Here is a 20215-nt window from a genome sequence, read left to right as displayed (position 1 = left end):
CCCCGGGAAAAGCGAAGTCGGAGGCATTAACAGAGCCTCACTTATCACATGCCTCCCCTCGGCTGCAGGCCAGCAGAGACAACATGCCCACAGCAGCCCAGGTGAGCCTCACCCTTCACTTGCCACCCATGTGCCTTCCCAAGCCCCTTAAGCACGCAGCTCAGCAGTGTGGAGCTACTGATCCACCTCAGCGCTTTCTGCTGGAGTCCAGGCCACCCACATCAGGACAACAGCTCTTCCTGACAACTTTTATTTAGCATTTTTGAACTGCTAAGCTCCTGCCTTGTTTTTATCCAATCATTCTGGGTTACTCCAGTGTATCAAAGTGTAGTCAAGATTGTAGTTTAGCCAAAACCTAAAGCTGGGATTGCCTCCATGAGAAGCTGTCCTGACTGCTGGCTAATGGTCACTCTCCAGTCAAACCAGCACTTTGAGCTGCACAGCTGTGGGAACAAGGGCATTTGGAGGAGGTGGGACTCCTGCTATTTGGCACCATTGCCAAATGAATGCATCCACCAAAGCGCTTGGGGTACATGAGCCACCTTGAAGGGCCCACGGATGGGTTACAGTTTGGTTTGGGGTCAGGGTTTTTTTTTTGTTAGCACCCTCTTGAAAAAGAGAAAAGATTGAAAACCACTTCAAAGTAGAGTCAATTCAGGTCCCCAAAGCAGGCTAAGGCGCTGACTATAAAAGTAAAGATGACTGTCACAAGATCATCCAGCAGGAGAATCCTCTCTGCTAACACACAATAGACACCAAGGAGCACCACAGAAGGAGAAGGCCTTCAGCAAACCATGGCCAGTGCAGCATCCTCCTTTCCAGTGCTGGAATAATCACTCCTACCCGCCCCCAGAGGATTTCTGTGCCCAGGCCACCTGCAAAGCATGTGCTGGCTACAGCTACCGAGCGCCTGTTCTCTGGCTTCAGCTCTCCGGCAGCAACAGAAGAGCAACAAGAACCATTCACTGCTGAGGGCAAAGCTTAACGCCAAGCTCCGCACTGCCTCATGCCGAATGATTTCAGAGCATTAAAGGATAAGGATTTACCTTTTCAGACACCACCTTGAAAGTGACGGTGCAAGCAAGGCTGTGACTTGGAGAGGAACTCCATCACAGCTTCAGTTATCACACAGCTGACGCTCACCCTTCCCAGGGGTTTTAGGACTTCTTAAACCAACATGAAAACAACTGCAGGAGACCCAGGAGCTTCCCTCCTTCTTTGGGATCTCCAGGAATATCATCACAGACTCTCAGAGCAGCTGCTCCCAAACTGCTCCCAGTTGTGGCATCACGCAGCCCTCTGACAAGCAGTGCGAACGTCAGAAGCCAGAGCTCCCGACAGGTCCTAACCAGGACCTGAGTGTTGGAACAGCTCCCTCCGAAAGAAAATACCAGGAGAAGCCATGTGCATTTGAGCTTGAAGCCAAAGCTGGTTTTCTCAGATTTCACAGCATGCTCAAATCAAGTCCAGGCCAACACAATGGTAACACACAACATTTCAGCTTCTCTGCTTGTTACAAACACATGGAGGAAACCTGGTTGCCAGAAACTACACTGACACTTCATATCTCTATCTAGCAGCTTCGCACAACATCTTACTCAGCCTCAGCCCCCAATCCTCTCCTTTTCTGGAGTTCAGGAGCCAAGCGCCCCTCATTAGGGCAAACTCTGTGAAACAAACAGGGACCACAGGGCCATTCAACCCACCATCAGCTGAGATAAAACCTCTGGGCAGGCTACAAGGATCCACCACAACACTTTTGGGTTGTTTAAACCTACCACAGCCATGCACTACAACACTCCCGGGTTGTTTAAAGCTCTTGCAAGGATCCATCACAACACTTTTAGGCATTGTTTAAACCTGTTGCTAGTAAAAGCCTTTTCTTTTCTCCACTTACAACAGAACCAGGAACAGAATCTGATTGTTTAGGGTGAATACTGACCAGTCTTTGGCTGTAACGGATCCTTTCTTCCTCAGGCTCCATCTCCGATTCTTCTGAAGAGAGTGAGAAGGACACTCCAGGACTGCTGTCTTCCTCCTCTTCCTCCTTTGAAGGCAGAGGGAAACAGTGAGGCAGGGCACACAGACACTAGACACCTACATCCTTGATTTCTTTGCTCATTTGGAGGCCGGTTCCGTCCCATTGTGCAGCATTAACTGAACACAGTGGAAGAGTCCACCTCAACTTTTACCACTCCCATTCTAACTTTAGGCATGACCTAGGGTAAATGACTCTACCAGCTGTTCTGTAACATGGCATGAGCTGCAGGTCTCCCATCGGGAAAAGGCCTCTGATCTGCACTGAAACCACCCCAAGTGGCAGCTCAGCTTGTCCACACTGGTACACGGAACAGGCAAGCTGCTGTCAAACACCTGATGACAGTTAAGGAGCAGCCTGAGTCCCCCAGTGTACAAGAAGACCAACAGTGTACAAGAAGACCCCCAGTGTACAAGAAGAACCAACTTCTCCGAACAATGTGACTGCCGTCCTCTGGATACCCTGACCTGTGGCACTCTACATGCTCAGATCTCCAAATCTGCCACCTTGTGACACCACACAATAACATGGGAAAACCTCCCAAGGCATCAGATAACTCCTAAACTTTTGGTTTCTTTAAAGGAACCGAATGAAACCAAAGCCTGGCTATACAGCAGCTCTTAATCCCCATTCCTACGCCAGACCTTCAGGGTTGGGATCCGCCACCCCAGGTAGTGTTACGGAACCACTACCATAGCGTAGAGAGATTTTGTTTTGTCTTGCTCTTCCCTGACCCTCCAAGCAAGGCTTTGCCAGCAGAATGGTTCACATCCCACCGGCATCTCCACATCCCCATCTCCCATCCCCTGCAGGGTGTCCCCATCCCTATCATCACCTCACCACCCCTGCCAGCATCTCCCCATCCCACTGGCATCTCCCCATCCCATCCCCAGTCCCTGTCCCCGCCTGCATCTTCCCAACCCCGTCACTGTCCCCACTGGCATCTCCCCAACCCCATCTCCAGTCCCTGTCCCCACCGGCGTTTCCCCAACCCGATCTCCAGTCTCGTTCCCCACCAGCGTTTCCCCAATCCCATCCCCAGTCCCTACCGGCGCCTCCCCAACCCCGTCCCCATTTCCATGCCTGCTGGCGGCTCCCCATCCCAGTCACTGTTCCCAATGGAGTCTCCCCATCCCTGTCCCTATCCCCACTGGCATCTTCCCGGCCCTACCCCTGTCCCTGCTTCCAATGGTGTCTTCTCATCCCCATCCCCACCAGCGTCTCCCCATCTCCACCCCCATCCCCATCTCCGTCCTCACCGGTGTCTCCCTGTCCCTGTTCCCAGAGATATCTCCCTATCGCTCTCCCTGTCTCCACCAGTGTCTCCCCATCCCCATTCCTGTTCCCATCAGCCTCTCCCCTGTCCCTGCTGCCCGGTGGCTCAGGATGATGTTCCCCAGCTCTCCCAGTTTCCCTGCACTTCTTGAACTGTTTATCCACCTCCAGAGCGGGACGCAACTCTCCCGCTCACATTGCCTGCACCGGGGGGAGCCCCCAACCCCAGCCCCAGCCCCAGCCCCAGCCCCAAGGGGAGCCCCCAGCCCGGTGCTTTTCCCCCCGGGGCAGGGGGGAGACAGTCCAGGTTGGGCAGAACAAAGCGAGCCGGGGCCGTCAGTGCCAGGGGAGCTGTCAGTGGGGACCCCGCTGCCCCAGAGTTGCCCCCCCCAGCTCCCCACGCATGGGGGGGACCCGCTCGGCCCCTCTCTGGGGACTCAAAGAAACTTCAGGGGGCGGCAAACAGCCCCCCCCCGCCCTCGCACCCCCGCACCCCGCTCTCACCAGGTCTCGCCGGCGCCTTTGTCCTCTTCTATCGCCGAGACGGGGAGAAACGGAGGAGGAGAAGGAGGGGAAAAACAACACCCCGGAGTCAGGCAAGCACCGCACCCCACGCTGCCTCAGTTTCCCCCTCAACCCCACCGCCCTCTCCCCCAGCCCCGCGGGCGCTGACAGCGACACCGACACCGGCGCCTCGGGCCCCACCGCCCCCCCATACGCCATCCCTTCCTCCCTCCCCGTTAACCGTGTCCCCGCTCCCCTGGCTGCCCCCTCACCCCCCCGCCGCCCCGGCCGGGACGCGGTTCCCGCTGCTCACACAGGAGCCGCCGCCGCCATTTTGAACCCGTCAGCCTCTCACATACACACTGACCCGGCCGCGGCGCCACGCATGCGCAGCCCGCCCCGAGACATTTCCCCCCCCGTCCCTTCGCCCCGCCCCTCTGGCCCCGCCGCAGCGCGCAGGCGCCGCGCGGCCACAGGACACACCTCCTGCCGCCCCCGCCGAGGGGGCAGCGCGCATGCGCAGAGAGGCGAGTGAATCCAGGCCCCTACTGCCCACGCCCCCTTAAAGACCACGCCCCCTTAATGACCACGCCTCGTTAATATTTACTCCGCGTCTCTCTTGACCGCGCCCCCTCTTGACCACTCCCCCTGCGCACAGCGCGGCGGTTGGATCCTACTTGGCCACGCCCCCTCCTGGCTACGCCCCCATGGTGACCACGCCCCAAACACCCCTTCTCGCGTCGCGCTTATTGGCTCCCCGTCCCTAGCGGCCACGCCCCTTAATGGCCACGCCCCAAACTCCCTGCGCGCAGCGCGGTCCTTGGCTCCGCGCCCCTATTGGCCACGCCCCCTATGTGGACACGCCCCCTCCCACGAGTTTGGCCACGCCCCCAGCAACACGCATACGCCGAGAGGCACCGGATTTGGCCACCCTCTCTCCCCCCCCCCCCACCTCCTTGAGCGCAGATGCGCGCTTGGCTCTACGCCCACAACCCTAGCCACGCCCACTGAAAGAGGACACGCCCCTTCCCAGACGTTGGTCACGCCCCCAGAGAACGCGCATGCGCCTTCAGACACCTCCGCCTTCCTTCGAGCAGCAACGGGATTGGCCACGACTCGTTGGCCACGCCCAGATGTGCAGCGCAGCGATTGGCTCCTTGCTCACGCGGGGCTACGCCCCTTCCAGAGGTTGGCCACGCCCCCTCCACCCACCCACCACTGCCTTCCAGCACAGCAATTGGCTCCCCGCCCCCTCCGTGGTCACGCCCACACGTTTGACCACGCCCCATTCGACCATGACCACGCCCCCACCACTCGTCTGCTGAGTGGCCACGCCCACATTAGTGGCCATGCCCCTTGACCACGCCCCCTCAGGTGCTGCAAACACGTGCGTTCCCCCTTGTGTACGTGCAGGCCCCCCGTACACGCAGTGTGCTCACAGCCATGTGCACACGCATGCAGCTCTATACGTGCAGCACACACACTAATATAGAAGCAGAACACATACGCACACATGTAGCATACATGTGTGCACCCCTACATACATGTGACATACACACATACACACCTATATACATGCAGCACGCACACACACTTATTTACATGCAGCACACATGCATACATAGCTATATACATGCAGCAGCTGTGCATACATAGCTACACACACGCAGCACACATGAATGCACACCTATCTACATGCAGCAAACCCTCTATATACATGCGGCACACATGTACACCCCTATATATGTGCAGCCCACACACCCACCCACCTACATATGAGCAGCACACACGCATGTACCTCTACATACATGCTGCACACACATGCACACCTCTATACATGCAGCACACACACCTATATATGAGAAGCACACACACAGGTACCCTTATACACACGCAACACATGCATGCGCACCTATAGACATGTGGCACACACACATGCACACCTATGCACATGCAGCACACATGACTGCACACCTGTGTACATGCAGCAACCCCCCTATATAAGTGCAGCACACACATACAGATCTTTAATGGCAGAAGAGCATAACATCACCCCGTGTCCCCCCTCCCTGGCTGGCCTGCCAGCAGGAAGGGGAACTCCCCAAAATCAGTTCTCTGCTCCCAGAGCCCATCTGCCCGCGGAGCGAGGAGACGGCAGGAGGTGCTTGGATGCTGCTGTCCCTGGTGGGATGGTTTCTTCATGCTCAGGAGATGCCTTCCTGGTGGCACCCCATGACAGCTGGCAGTGCCAGCCCCGCAGTGCGGATTGCGGTGGGACGGCAGCGTGGTGGTGGTGGCAGAGGGGTCTGGCAGCAGCTGGGAACAAAGATGGTGCCCCAAGTCAAGGATGGGGGACAGCAGCAGATCCCAGGGCTCTGCCAGGAGCGGGGGGCTCAGCAGATGACGCAGCCCCTCTTGGGTCTCCTTCTACGCTGGCTTCGGCGGGCAGCGCTGAGAGCAGCACTGCAGGCTGCCGCAAAGATGTCCCCAATGTTCTCCTGGAACCTGGCTGAGCACTCCAAGTAGGACACGGCATGGACCTGCCGGGCCATGGCCTCACCCTGTGGGGAGCCATGGGGTCAGACCTCTTTGGGGACCCCCAATTCCCCTCTCACCCCATTCTGGAGGCATCTCCAGCCCATTGAGAGGGTGGAACTCACCTGCTGGTAGGAGATGGGCTCCAGGCGTCCCTCTTTCAGCTTGTGCAGCACCTCTCGGTCCTGGCGCAGGTCAGTCTTGCAGCCCACCAGCAGCACTGGGATGCCCTTGCAGAAGTGGTTCACCTCGGGGTACCACTGTGGGGCACACGTGTCACCCAGGGGATGAGAACACTGATCGGCAGCAGCTCCCGCTCCATGCCATCTCCCATGTAGAGGAGCCCGGGGGCTTCGTTTACCTTCGTTACGACATTGTTGTAGCTGTTGGGATTGGTGACATCAAAGCAGATGAGGACAACGTTGGCATCAGAGTAGGACAGCGGGCGAAGTCTGTCGTAGTCTTCCTGTCCTGCCAGGTGGAGAAGCAGACCAGTTAAGCACCAGTTCATTACTGGTCCCCACCAGCTTGGGACCATGTCTGCTTCTCCATGTTGAGGGCACAATGGGGCTCTGGGGACAGAGAGGCAGCACTGCTGAGGGTGCAGTCGCGGGGACTGTCAGGCTCTGAGTTAACCCCCCATCTCCCATGGCCAGTGCATGGGGACACCCCTCAAGGCATGACCCATGGGCGTGGGACATCCCCAGATCCATGCCCTCCTGTCCCACCTGCTGTGTCCCAGAGGTGGATGGTCACCGTCTTGCCGCCAACCTCCAGGGAGGCCGTGTACTTCTCAAACACGGTGGGGACGTAGACCTGGCAGGGGACAGAGGGACATCAGACAGGTCCTGCCAGACCATGGGCAGTGATGGGGGCAGCAGCAGAAGGGACCCCGGTGGGGGAGGGCACACAGGGCAGGGCATGGGAGGTACGTGGGGTCAGGAGAGGGAAACAGGGAGACAGGAGATGGTGGTGCCTCCCCAGGGCAGGTGGGATGGGGAGGTTCCCTGTCCTCCACAACGCAGGGGAGCATGAAGCCTCAGGAAGGTGAGATGTCCTGGTGGGACCCAGGTGGGGGCCAGGAGAGAGGTATTGGGGTCTCTGAAGGATTCCCTCTCTCCCTGTATGTGCCCTCACTGTGGGGCAGACCCCCCTCTCCATCCTGTGACCCCCAGGTGAGACAGAGGTGTCATCTGAGCCCCATCAGAGGTGCCTCTGACTCCACCAGCCCCTAGTGGTGTCACCCTCTGTCCCTATCCCCTCAGCCCCATGTCCTGCTGCTGCTGTGCCTGTCCTGTCCCGCACCCCCCATCCACTGCTGTGGGACAGACCCTGCTGTCCATGCCATGACCCTCAAGTGAGGCAGAGGTGCTCATCCACCACCGGGAGGGGGATGCTTCAGACCCCATCAGCCCCTAGTGGTGTCACGCCCTGATCCATGTCCTGCTGCAAACAGCCCTGCTGCTGCCACCTTGCTCGTCCCATCCTGTCCCACATCCCCACTGTGGGACAGACCCCACTCCCCATTCCATGGACCCCCAGGTGAGGCAGAAGTGTCCATCCACCACCAAGAGGGGGCTGATTCAGACCCCACCAGCCCCTGGTGGTGTCACCCTCCGTCCCTATCCCCTGTCCTGCTGCTGCCGTGCCCGTCCCTTCCCACATCCACCATCCATCGGATGCAGCAGCTCAGGGCTGGTGACCCCAATGCCACCGGGTCCCATTGGTGGCACAACGAGGCTGGTACCTTTGGGAAGTCACCTCTGGCGAAGGCCACCAGCAGAGACGTCTTCCCGCAGCCCCCGTCGCCCACGATGACAGCCTTGACCTCTGGTCCGGGGGGTCCCTGGCTCTGCCCCCCGCGCTCCCGCTGCATCAGGGCGGCTGGCGGCGACGAGGACGAGGTGTTGGGTGGCACCCGCCTGGCCCAGGGTGCGGCACCTGCCGGACCCGCCCGTGGCACTGCCGGCCGGCGGGCAGGGTGCCCACACGCCTACGGGCGCCCTCGCACGCCCGCGGTGCCTCGCACACGCCTGGGGCTGCTCCCTCTGTGTGGCCACAGCCCTTCTGCACGCGGGTCCTGTAGCGCGCGTGGCACAGGCTGCTCGCTTTGGCCTCCCCGTGCGTGTGAGATGTGCTCTTGCACATCTGCCTGCACAGCTCTTGTACGTGCTCAGATCCATTGCACATGTGCAGCTCCATTGCACACCTGCAGCACTGTGGCGTACATGCAGCTCTTGCACACGGGCGGCTCTGCTGCACACATGCTTCTCTTGTGCACAAAAACACTGTTGCACACACGCAGCTCCATTGCACACATGCTTGTCTTGCACACACAGAGCACTGTTGCCCACATGCAGCTCCATTACACACACGCAGCTCCGTCGCATGCACACGCACACCATTCCATCCCATACATGAAGCTCCTACACCTGCTCGCAAGCCCAGCTCCTCCTTGCACACATCCATGCGGGTCCTCTTGCACACCTCCATGCAGGTCCTCTTGCACACATACACGGCTCCTCCTTGCACGCTCACAGCTCCATCCTGCTCACTCCTGCACGCAAACACACATGTGTGCGCCCTGACTGCCCAGCGCCTGCTGCAGGTGGGGCTGATGCCCCAGCCTCCCCGGAGCCTGGGTTTTATTGCTGGGAGGCAAAGTCCAGGGTGGAAGGAGGCGCAGGGGTGACTCACGGCTCCCCCCGGCCAGTGCCACCCAGTTCCTCACACCAGGTAACATGTGGTGCCTGGCCCTGCCCAGGTGAGCCATGCCCTGTTCCTGGCACCCAGCCTGGCATGACCTGGCTGGCACCGTGGTCTTCTCCAGGTGGCCCTGGCATGCCGTTGGGATGGGTTGTATCTCCCCGCTTTGCCCAGCGTGGACTCCACGTTGCCCAGTCTTTACATCCCACAGTGATCCTTGCCCACAACCCCTGGGACCCTCATGGCCTTGCTCTGGGTGCTCAAACATGAGGGATTTGGGACATGGGGTGTTCCTGGGTACTGGCTGGACTTAGAATCATGAATCAGTAGTTTGGAAAAGACCTTTTTAATCATCAAGTCAAACCATACCTGTCCACTACTAAACCAAATCCCTAAGCACTTCATCTCCCTGTCTGTTAAACACCTCCAGGGATGGGGACTCCATCACCGCCCTGAGCAGCCTCTGCTTGTGTCTGAGAACCCTTTTGGGGAAGAAATTTTTCCTAATGTCCAATTGGAAACTGCCCTGGTGCACCTTGAGGCCGTTTCCTCTTGTCTTGTTTCTTGGGAGAAGAGCCCAGCACCCACCTCACCGCAACCTCCTTTCAGGAGCTGCAGAGGGCAATGAGTTTTCCCCTCAGCCTCATCTTCTCCAGGCTAAACAGCCCCAGGTCCCTCAGCTGCTCCCAGAATCCCTGTTCTCCAGATCCTTCCGCATCTCTGTTTCCTTTTCTGGATGTGCTCCAGCCCCTCAATAAACTTCTTGGAGTGAGGGGACCAAAACTGAACCCAGGATTTGAGATGTGGCCTCACCAATGCTGAGTAGAGGGGCACAATCACTTCCCTGGTCCTGCTGGCCACGCTGTTTCTGATACGGGCCAAGATGCCATTGGCCACCTTTGGAGCCCTGTGAGTGGGTGCCCCTCTCCACCAGCTCCCCCAGCCCTGCCATGGGTGCTCCAGCCACCCAGGCAAGCCAGGAAAGGGTCTTAGCAGTCCTAGCTGCAATTAGCTGGGTTAATGAGCCAAAGAAGTAGCTTTCAACCCTTGCTGGAGGAGCAGAGGGCACCCAGCACTGAGGGGAGTGCTTTTCCCACTGCCTGGCTGTGTCCCCCCACCAGCATGATGGGGCTGAGCAGCTGGTGGGGACACAGATGGGAGCTGGTGCTGCTCTGGGGAGGAAGGAGAGAGCACGACTCCCACTTTCCAGCTTGGAGGTTCCCCAAAACCTCCTCCTCTGGTCAGCATTCCTCTCTGTCAACCCTGGCAGGGGTGGATGGGCGCTTCAGGCTCATCCTTTGTAATCCACACCCCACCTTGGTTCCCTTGGTGGGTACCAGCTGGTCCAGCAGGCTCTGAACCCCCAGACCAGATGAGGAAAGTCTGAACTGATGTTTCAAACACCAAATTCCCATCCAGGCTTGATGTCCGACAAAGCTGAAGGAGACCCAGCACCATTCCCATGCCAGGAAGCTGGAATGCAGACACAGGCAGTAATGAACATCTCATCTCAGAAGGATGCAGCATCAGGACAGGGTGGGGAGAGGTGAGTGGAGCACAATAAAACAATTAGGAAGGTAGCAATTACCAGTCTAATGAGATATCAGGTTGAATCCTAAAAGCATCAAGATTCTTTCACAGCAAGATGTTGCTGCAGCAGAATTTATCCTCTGGGGTATTCTATGGGCAAAACATTTCCTCTCCCGCAAGACCAAAAGAAATTTGTCAGGAGGAGAGGCTTGGTTGATACAGGCTCTGTCTGAAACTGCCTAGCGCTCTCTTACCACCTGACCCATGATCTTGCAGAAACGCCCCACAGAGCAGCTAGGTTTGGAGGAGAGAGGAGCTGCTCAGGTCTTCTGAGGGTACGGAGACCCCAGTTCTCCTCATCCGAGAAGGCTGTGGCAAGGAGAGCTGAAGGAAGGGTGTGGAGACCCCAGTTCTGCTCATCTGAGAAGATCCTGGCAAGGAGAGCTGAAGAGAGGGAGAGTGCCCCACTTGGACGCGTTGGCAGGTGGCCCCAGGCTGCTGTCTGGAAAGGTAGGGGGTCGGGACCGGAGCCCAGGGAGCTGCTTGCGTCTCCCCGCAGATCCTCACAGCCCCTCTCACTGCTCCTACACGTGTCTTTCCTTGGGGCACCTGCAGCCCCCTCCAACCTCTGCTCTGCACTCACCTCCCATCACTGGTGAGGCAGCCGCATCCCCAGTCCTCCCATCACCCCCCTGCCCCCAGCCCTGCTGCACCACATCACCAGGAACCTCTCCCTGACACATCCTTTGGGGTCCCACTAACTCTCCATCTGCTCTGTCTGCAGCTGGAGACCGCGCCCCACCTCCCACCATGGAGCTGAACCAGACATCCCCACCACCTACATCACCTGTCCCAGAGATCAATGAAGAAGTGTGCGCAGTAGAGGTCACCAAAATGGCCATAGATGGTGTCACGCTGCTCATTTGCCTCTGCGGGCTGGTGGGGAATGGGGCTGTCCTCTGGCTCCTTGGCTTCCGCATCCGCAGGAACCCCATCACTGTTTATGTTCTCAACCTGGCTGTCTCCGACTTCATCTTCCTCATCTTCACAGTCACCTCGACCTTCCACTACATGATGGAAAACATCTGCTCTTCTGTTTTGTCCAATGTGTACCCGACAACACTCTTCCTGCTCTCGCTCTTCTCCTACAACATGGGCTTGTACCTCCTGACAGCCATCAGCATCGAGAGGTGCATGTCCATCCTCTTCCCGCTCTGGTACCGTTGCCACCGCCCCCAGCACTTGTCGGCTGTGGTGTGTGTCCTGCTCTGGGCCCTCTCTATCACCGTCATTGCTGCAGTGACTTCTCTGTGTCTGTTGTCCGATGATGAGCACTGCCGGATAGCTCTCATCTCCATGTACATCCTCAACTTCTCTATCTTTGCCTCACCCATGGTCATTTCCAATGTCATCCTGTTCATGAAGGTCCTATGTGGCTCCAAGCAGCGTCAACCTAAGAGGCTCTACATCGTTATCTTTCTCACTATCCTCTTCTTTCTCACTTTTGGGGTTCCCCTTAGCATCTTGAATTTCTTCCAGCAGTTTTACTCCCTCCTTGTGTCTGCCCGGGTTCTTTTCCTGCTCGCCTGCGTCAACAGCAGCATCAACCCCTTCATCTACTTCTTGGTGGGGAGCTACCGGAGGCACTGCTCTTTGGTGTCCCTCCAGGTTGCCTTCCGGAGGGTTTTTGAAGAAACGGCAATCACCACGATCTCCAGCTGAGAGGCCACTGTGCTTACACCAGCCATGCTGCCCACCCTGGCTTCACACTCATCTGCCCACCTTTGCTCCTGGTTGGGCTTGCAGGTCACCTGTCCTGTGGCTGAGTGTCAGGTTGCAACCGATCTCTTATCCTACGTTGTTTTGATCCCACCTTGCCCCCATCCCATCCTATCCCCATCCTATCCCATGCCTGCTTCTCAAATAGTTCCCATCCTCATCTCTATCCCCATCCTCTTCCCCATCCCCATTCTTATGACATCTCATCCCCATGCAAACCTCATCCCTATTCTTGTCTTGATCCCATCTCATCCCCACTCCCCATGCTATTCCCATGCCATCACATCCCTATCATCCTCATCCCATTCCCACCCCATCCCATCTCATCGTATCCCACCCCGTGTCCATTCCCATCCCCTTCTGCTTGCCCATCCCATCCCTTCCCCTTCCCCATCCCTATCCCAACCCCATCCCATCCTATTCTATTCCATTTCCTTCCCTGTCCCACCCTATCCTGTGCCCATCCTATCCCATCCAGTTCTCACCATCCCCTTCCCCATGTCCATCCCATCCCCATCATCCACACTGCATGCCCACCTCCATTCCATCCCATCCACATCATCCCTGTCCCATCCCCATCTCCATCCCTGCCCTTTCCCATGCTCATGCCCATCCCAACCCATTCCCACCCCACCTTGTCCCTCTTCCTCCCCACCCGTCCCTCCCTGTCCCCACACCCACTGCCCCAATAAATGCCCCGACTCCAGTGTCTCGCTCGTTCCTCTGTGGCTGTGGGTGGGGTCTTCCTGAGAAACATCCCCCAGACCCTTCTGGGGCTCCTGGGCTGAGCAGCGTGTGGGGAGGGACTGGAGCCTCGGTGTGGGGAAAGGGAGGTGGTGGGATGGCCAGTGGCTGCAGGAGGTGGTGGGGCTGGTGGGAAGGTGTGGGGCATAGTGGAGCTGGCCAGGGGTGGAGGAGGTGGTAGAGGTGGCATGAGGGTTGTGGGCTGTGGTGGAGGTGGTGGGAAGTTGTGGAAGGTGGTGGGACTGCATGGGGGGTGCGGGAGGTGGGGGCGCCGATGGAGGGAAAAGGAGGTGGTGGAGCTGGTGGGAAGGCATGGGATGTGGTGGGGCTGGCTCGGGGCTGGGGGAGGTGGTGGGGCCCATACTTGTCAGGACAGGAGCAGCACCAGCCCCAGATGTGCCAGTGGGGCAGCTCGGCATGTCCCCAGGGCAGTCCGAGGATGGGTCCCTTCCTTTGCCTCCACAATGGCACTGGGGGCAACAAAGACTTGGCATGATGACATCTGGTCTGGAGCCATCTCACCCAGCTGCTGGCTCTGGCATCATCTTCCTGCGCATCCACAGCTCTCCCCACCACTGTGCCCCACCGGCTGAGACCTTGGCAGAGCCACAGGGTGGCGAGTAATGCCCCATGGAGCCTGTGGCAGCCAGCGGATGGGGGACCCTGCTCCTGGAAGGTGGTGGCCAGGCTGGGAACCAGGGACTCTCTCTCTCCAAGCTGTACACCCTCCCAGCCTGCTGGAGGAGGAGGGACGCTCCAGCCCGTGGAGCCAGGAGGAGCAGTATTCCAGAATCATAGAATCACAGAATGATTTGGGTTGGAAGAAACCTCAAAGCCCATCCAGTTCCACCCCCTGCCATGGGCAGGGACGCCTCCCACTGGATCAGGGGCTCCAAGCCCCATCCAACCTGGCCTTCAACACCTCCAGGGATGGGGCAGCCACAGCTTCCCTGGCCAACCTGGGCCTGCGTCACTTCCTGTTCCAGAGGGGAGTCCTTTACCCTCAGGCCCGGCTCACAAAATAAAGCATTGGGGAGACATTGGCTGTGACACCAAGAAACGAGTCTGGGGGCAGCGCTGTCCCCTGGGCCCATCCTGTCCACACCAGGGTCACCCCCAGATGCAGGTGGTGAGTGATGGTGCCGGAGTGAAGGTGGATCAGGGCGTGCTATGCTGTTTATTGGGATCAGGCTGTGAGGAGATGCAGGAACTGGTGGGAGGGGAGGGTGGTGGGGCTTTGCTGGAGCCTGGTGAGGGGCAGGGGTCCTCTCTGCTGGTATTGCTGGAGGTGAGAGGGGAGCAGAGCTCAGTGAGGTGGGATGGGGGGAGGAGCTCAGGAAGCTGAATGGGCTTCACCTCCACTCCGTACATGAGTCAGATTTTCCCTAAGCAACACTCATCCGAAAAGCCAATAGCATGTGAGATGGGAACACAGTCCTCAAGGACACGTTCTCCTCAGAACTTGGGGAGGTCTGGCAGGGAGAAGGAAAGCCAAACTCCAACACCCTCCCCGCAGAGCATCCCTCCTCCTCACAATGACCTTGGTGATGTTCCTGCTCTCCTCTTCTGCAGGGAATGGAATTCCACCACATGAGGGTGACTTTGGGAGAACACTGTAGGCATTTATTGATCTGGTTACTCAAGGAATCCCTCAGACAACATCCCAGGGCCGTAAGCAGAGTGGTGGAAAGGCTTCAACAGTCTGGGGCCAGCACAGCCATCGTAGTGTCATTGCTGCACACCTTGCTGTCTTCTGGCTCTTCAAAGACCCTCTGGAAGGCAATTCGGAGGGACACCAAGGAGCAACACCTCTGGCAGCTCCCCACCCAGAAGTAGATGAAGGGTTTGCTGCCACTGTTGATGCAGGCGAGCAGGAAAACCACTTGGGTGGCCATGGGGGTGAAGCTGATCTGCTGGAGGAAATTCCAGATGCTGAGAGGAAGAGCGAAGAGGAGGAAGAAGAGGATGGTGAGGAAGATAACGCTATAGAACCTCTTGGGTTGGTGCTGCTGGGAGCCACACTGGACCTTAATGAAGAGAATTGTGCTGGAAACGACCATGAGTGGAGCAAAGATGAGGAAGTTGAGGATGTACATGGAGATGAGAGCTATCCGGCAGTGCTCGTGGTCGAACAACAGGCACAGAGAAGTCACTGCAGCAATGATGGTGGTGGAGAGGGCCCAGAGCAGGACGCACACCACGACTGACAAGCGCTGGGACTGGCGGATGCTGGAGCAGAAGATGGACACGCTCCTCTCGATGCTGATGGCCGTCAGGAGGTACAGGCCCATGTTGTAGGAGAAGAGTGAGAGCAGTAAAAGCGACCTCAGGTACATCAGGAGCTCAACAGGAGAGCAAGAGGCGTTCTCCATCATGTAGAGGAGGGATGAGGTGACCATGAAGAGGAGGAAGGTGAAGTCAGCGACAGCCAGGTTGATGATGTAGATGGTGATGGGGTTTCTGCGAATGCGGAAGCCGAGGAGCCAGAGGACAGCCCCATTACCCAGCAGCCCGCAGAGGCAGATGAGCAGTGTGACACCATCTATGGCCATGTTGGTGACCTCTATCCTGCATGAATCTTCTCCATTGGTTGTTGGTGTGGGTAGTACGGCAGGTGAGGTCTTGAGGTTCCCTTCCATGGTTGGATGCTGGGGAGGTTGTGGAATGCGTTCCCTGGCTGTGGTCAGAGTGGACAGCAGGTTAGCACCTTGGAGAAGCCCAGGCTGAGCCATGCAGTCCCTCACCAGCTCCCTGTGCTGGGAAGGCATCAGTGGAGGGCAAGCAGGGCGTGCTGGGGATGGGAGTGGTGGGCATGGTGGGGTAGAGAGGGAGGGAGACGGGAACAGAGGGAGAGGCAGGTTCACCAGGAGATGCAGAAGGCAAGGGCAGGGCAGTGAGGACAGGACACGGGGGAGCTCTGCTAGTCACCAGGAGGTGGTGGGAAGAACGTAGGTGCTGTCAGTGGAAGCTGGAGGCAAGGAAGGTAGGGTAGGGATGGAGAAGAACATTGCACTTAACTGTCAGCTTTGGGAACGCAACAGGCAATGGCTGTCTCTCCAGATGGGCTCGGGCAGATCAGCGTCGATGTCTTGGCACCTCACACTCCTTTGGCATCCATATCTTGAAGCAGATCCTCCCAGGAGAGTTGCACAAAGAAGAACGTCCCCTGGTTGCCAGGAGCTCCCTGCTCTTGTCCCACCGTCTCCTCTCCGTGCCCGGTTCCTGGAGTGCCCCTCAGCAGCACCCGCTGCTCCTCCAGGCACAGTGGGTTCGTGGGGGAGTTGGGAGCGGTTTTGTAAGGGCAGCTACGTCAGAGCTCCACTTCCTTATTTTTATTTATCTTGCTATGTTTTTCCCACAAAGGAAGTGTCTTCTGCCAAAAGAGCCGCAAGCAGCATTTTGTGAATGGCTCCTCATCTCCTCCTAATTAGAAACACTCCTCCCCGGACCATGACCCGCTCGCCGATTCCCTTCCATCTTCTGGCAGGTTTCTCCTCTGGCTGTAGCTCGTCAGAGCTCATTGTCCCTGAGAGGACATTTTTCCTCCTGTGGCAGAGAGCGATGCTGGCAATGATGGTGATACTGGTGGTGCTGGAGGCGCTAGTGGCACCAACAATGATTGCAGTGATGGTGATGCTGGTCGTGTTGGTGGTACGTGTTAGGTGACCAGGTGCTTTTCGGAATCTACTCTCCTTCTCAGAAGGACATGGGGATCACCACCAAAACCTCCTTTCCACCCATGGGAAGAAATGTTTAAACTGGAGCCAAAAATTAGCATTTCTTGTCAGTCCCGTGCAGGCTTTGACAGACCCAATGAAGGACAACAAGCGGCTGTTTCAGCCCAGTTACAATGACACCAGCATTTACAGCCCAGAGTAATTATTGCTAATACTCATCACCAGTGCAATGAAAGCTGTTAGTAATTAAAAGGACAACTCTGGGCCATCAAGTGAGGTTCACAGCTGCCTCAGCTGTGGAAGAGCTTCTCTGGAGGGATTCTCCACCCCAAGGAGCACCCAGCCTCTCCCACACAATGGTGCGTTTGGAACTGAAAGGTGCTTTTGGCTTCTCTCCTGGCTGCTCAGCTGATTGCCTGGCTCTTTGCTGCAGTTGCCTTTGGCTGCTTAAAACTGACTCTCAAAGGTACTGATTTATCCCATTAACAATTCCAGTTCTGGCATTTTTGGGAAGGGCAGAGTTGTTTGCAGGGGTTCTGCATCAAAGTCAGTTCATATCCAAGTCCCTTTCTTCATTGGGAACGCTGTCACCAGAGCAGGTCCTGTCACCCGCAATGCGGGCGTGAAGCCAGACTGAGTTGCATAGGCAGAGTCCGGGAACTCAGCTTTTATAATGATTATAAAAGGTGGCAAAATGAAACCTTATCTCACAGCCTGTGACTGTGCTGAAACATAAAGAATCCTTTACACAAAGCTTAAGCTGAAAGAGGGGAGATTAATGTCGGATCTTCGGCAGAAATGTTTTGCTGTGAGGGTGGGGAGGCCCTGTCCCAGGTTGCCCAGAGCAGTGGTGGCTGCACCATCCCTGGAGGTGTTGAAGGCCAGGTTGGATGGGGCTTGGAGCCCCTGATCCAGTGGGAGGTGTCCCTGCCCATGGCAAGGGGATGGAACTGGATGATCTTTAAGGTCCCTTCCAACCCAAACTATTCTATGGTTCCATGATTCTGTGATTCTGTTTGGAGGAGAGACAAGTTGCTTGGGTCTCCTGAGGGTGCAGAGGCCCCAGTTCTCCTCCTCTGAGAAGAGTGTGGCAAGGAGAACGGAAGAGAGGGACCATGCCCTACTTGGACACACAGCCAGGTTGTCCCCAGGCGGCTTCCTTATCGCTCTCCTATCAGTAACACCTTCTCTCCTACAAGTGCAGGCATCGCTGCTTGTAGCGGCAGAGATGGCTCATTAGCACCGATTGGCAAGATTTTTGTACCTGACGTAGAGTTTTTCCCCAGATGTCTGTTTTTATTGTAAGAAAACCAACCTTATGCCAGCAGCCTCACCCCTCGGTTGCATAGAAAGGTTTTCAGCCTTTTACTGACATAAGTTTGTGCTGCATCTCTGCAAAGGGACCCCAGGAGCGCATCTAAGGGTTTTCTTGGCCCCTGCATTCCTGCAAAAGCTCACATCTCCCCACCCACTTCCAGGAATTGCTGCCCGACACCAGGGTCTCCTCAGGACCAAGTGTTCACGTGGTGCTCCCAGCAAGATTCCTATGCTGGGGAAAGGCAAAACAAAAGCAGAATGGTATCTGGACAAGTTCCAGTGAGGAGAAGCACCTGGGAAGTGAGTGTCGTTGCGATGCTGTTGTGCCATTGAGGATGGATGCTGGGACGGGTCTCACCTGAAGCTGAACGAAGCCATGATGCCTGCAGCTTCAGGCTTCCAGGGAGGAGGAGAAGGGGTGATGAATCGTAGAATCGTTAGAGTTGGAAGGGACCTTAAAGACCATATAGTTCCACCCCCCACCCCTCCCCAACCATGGGCAGGGACACATCCCACTAGATCAAGGTGCTCAAAACCCCATCCAACCTGGCCTTGAACACCTCCAGGGATGGGGCAGCCACAACTTCCCTGGGCAAACCTGTTCCAGCGTCTCTCTGCTCTCAGGAAATTCTTCCTCACATCAAGCCTAAATCTGTCCCTCTCCAGTTTATACCCATCGCCCCTCATCCTATCACCACGAGTCTTTATGAACAGTCCCTCCCCAGCTTTCTTGTAGCCCCCTTCAGGTACTGGGGGGTCGCTATAAGACCTCCTCCGAGCCTCCTCTTCTCCAGGCTGAAGCACAGCTTGCAGCCACAGAAGCCAGGAGGTGCCGTTCTGCAGACCCGTGCCAGTTCACCCTGGCTGAAGATAGATTAAGAAAGTACAGGATCAGGCTTTCCCACTGGCCTGTGGAAAGCTGGCTGAACAGAAGCTTTGGAAGCAACAGGGAGATGGAGCTGCAGCACAGCTGCATTGCACTTAACACAGCCTGTTACTGCCAGGCCAGGACATTTTTAGCTAATCCTAGCATCACTTTAGCTTGGAAAAGCTGCCTTTGCCTTGATTTTTGCAGAGGATGAAGGAGAAACCAGGGAGGAGCTGTCAGGATGTATTGCCCACGCTCTTCCAGTGGGTGACTGTTCCCAGCACATTTGGAGGATGTGGACGGAGGATTCCACGCTAGGACACCCTGTCCACTGCCGGAGCAGATGCTGGGAATGTGCTGAGGGGGAATTTGGAGCAAGCTAATCCAAAGGACTTGTGGTTAGAAGGACATCTGGGGCAAAGACAGTGAGAGAGCTGGAGATGGTATCAGTAATTATTGCAGGCTTTGGCAGAGTCGTTGTTCACTGGGATGCTTGGAAGCTCTTCAATAAGACACTTGAGTTTTTCTTACGATGTTTAAACAATCATAGAATCATAGAATGGTTTCGGTTGGAAGGGACCTTAAAGCCCATCCAGTTCCACCCTCTGGCATGGAAAAGGACACCTCCCACTGGATCAGAGGCTCCAAGCCCCATCCAACCTGGCCTTCAACACCTCGAGGGATGGGGCTTCCATGATTTCTCTGGGCAACCCAGGCCAGTTCCTGGGTGAAAGGATTGTCCTTTGTTATCAATCATCTATTTTTGTTACAACCCTGTTGGAATTGTTTATAATTTTGTTTTAATGTCTTCTAATTGTATGGATCGTCTTTGATTGCTGGGTGGGTTGTAGGAAGATATTTCTGGTAGGAAATGAGTGCCCAGGCTCCAGCTGTCCCCAGCGGCGCAGCAGGAGCTGCAGACAGAGGAATGGTGAGGAATTAAGTTCAGTTCACACATGTTCCTGTGGTTTGGTGTTTTGTCAAGCTGGCCCTGGCTATGGCTGAGATGGGAAAAGAATGACTCCAACTCCACTTTCTGCTTTTCGGGGGATTTTTAGTGATCTAAAAGGTGGCACAAAGCAAATCAGAGAGACTTTCAGGAAGAAGAAAATGAAGTCTTTTCCGTGGTGGTCCTGGCAAGGGAAAGGTGATGCACAGCGGAGACGTTGTGAGGTGATACCCTGTGCTGCCTGATGAAAGCCTTCCTAACACAAATGCGTTGACTCCTTGTCACGGCAACCA

At 56.6% G+C, this 20215-nt stretch overlaps 4 protein-coding genes across 6 annotated transcripts in view; 1 reads left to right on the top strand and 3 right to left on the bottom strand.

Moving 5' to 3' along the window:
- Nucleotides 1-4221, bottom strand: part of KDM2A (lysine demethylase 2A) — a 52252-nt gene extending 48031 nt beyond the window's left edge. Inside the window, exons 1-3 of one of the 2 annotated variants that reach the window (XM_054067905.1) lie at nt 4131-4221; nt 3818-3845; nt 1943-2047 (exon numbers count right to left, since the gene is read on the bottom strand). In XM_054067905.1, the coding sequence (XP_053923880.1) occupies nt 1943-2047; nt 3818-3845; nt 4131-4150 (153 nt within the window). In that variant the 5' untranslated portion in view covers nt 4151-4221. Of the gene's footprint in view, nt 1-1942; nt 2048-3817; nt 3846-4089 lie in introns of both variants that reach the window. The other variant, XM_054067906.1, reaches the window with a different exon arrangement.
- A 1622-nt stretch (nt 4222-5843) lies between these two features.
- Nucleotides 5844-11295, bottom strand: RHOD (ras homolog family member D). Of its 2 annotated transcripts, XM_054068903.1 has the most exons (6): nt 10647-11295; nt 8100-10531; nt 7081-7168; nt 6714-6823; nt 6478-6612; nt 5844-6133 (listed from the first exon to the last, which is right to left on the bottom strand). In XM_054068903.1, the coding sequence occupies exons 2-6, from the start codon at nt 8226-8228 to the stop codon at nt 5867-5869; spliced, it is 729 nt and encodes a 242-aa protein (XP_053924878.1). In that variant the 5' UTR covers nt 8229-10531; nt 10647-11295; the 3' UTR covers nt 5844-5866. The 2 variants fall into 2 exon arrangements, with proteins under 2 accessions (XP_053924878.1, XP_009563793.2); XM_009565498.2 differs by having other exon boundaries at nt 5996-6378; nt 8100-11284.
- A 102-nt stretch (nt 11296-11397) lies between these two features.
- LOC104063329 (mas-related G-protein coupled receptor member H-like) lies at nt 11398-12591 on the top strand. The gene has a single exon (XM_009565496.2). It carries the CDS (start codon nt 11399-11401, stop codon nt 12308-12310), a length of 912 nt encoding a protein of 303 aa, XP_009563791.1. The 5' UTR covers nt 11398; the 3' UTR covers nt 12311-12591.
- Nucleotides 12592-13055: 464 nt separating this feature from the next.
- Nucleotides 13056-16092, bottom strand: LOC104063352 (mas-related G-protein coupled receptor member H). Its single transcript, XM_054068723.1, has one exon. The coding sequence runs from the start codon at nt 15877-15879 to the stop codon at nt 14806-14808; it is 1074 nt and encodes a 357-aa protein (XP_053924698.1). The 5' UTR covers nt 15880-16092; the 3' UTR covers nt 13056-14805.
- Nucleotides 16093-20215: the final 4123 nt, after the last annotated feature.

The sequence above is a fragment of the Cuculus canorus genome, chromosome 5, assembly GCF_017976375.1.
Source record: "Cuculus canorus isolate bCucCan1 chromosome 5, bCucCan1.pri, whole genome shotgun sequence".
Classification (NCBI taxonomy): domain Eukaryota; kingdom Metazoa; phylum Chordata; class Aves; order Cuculiformes; family Cuculidae; genus Cuculus; species Cuculus canorus.
Note: the sequence above shows the minus strand (reverse complement) of the source record. Positions and strands in the feature narration are given on the sequence as shown.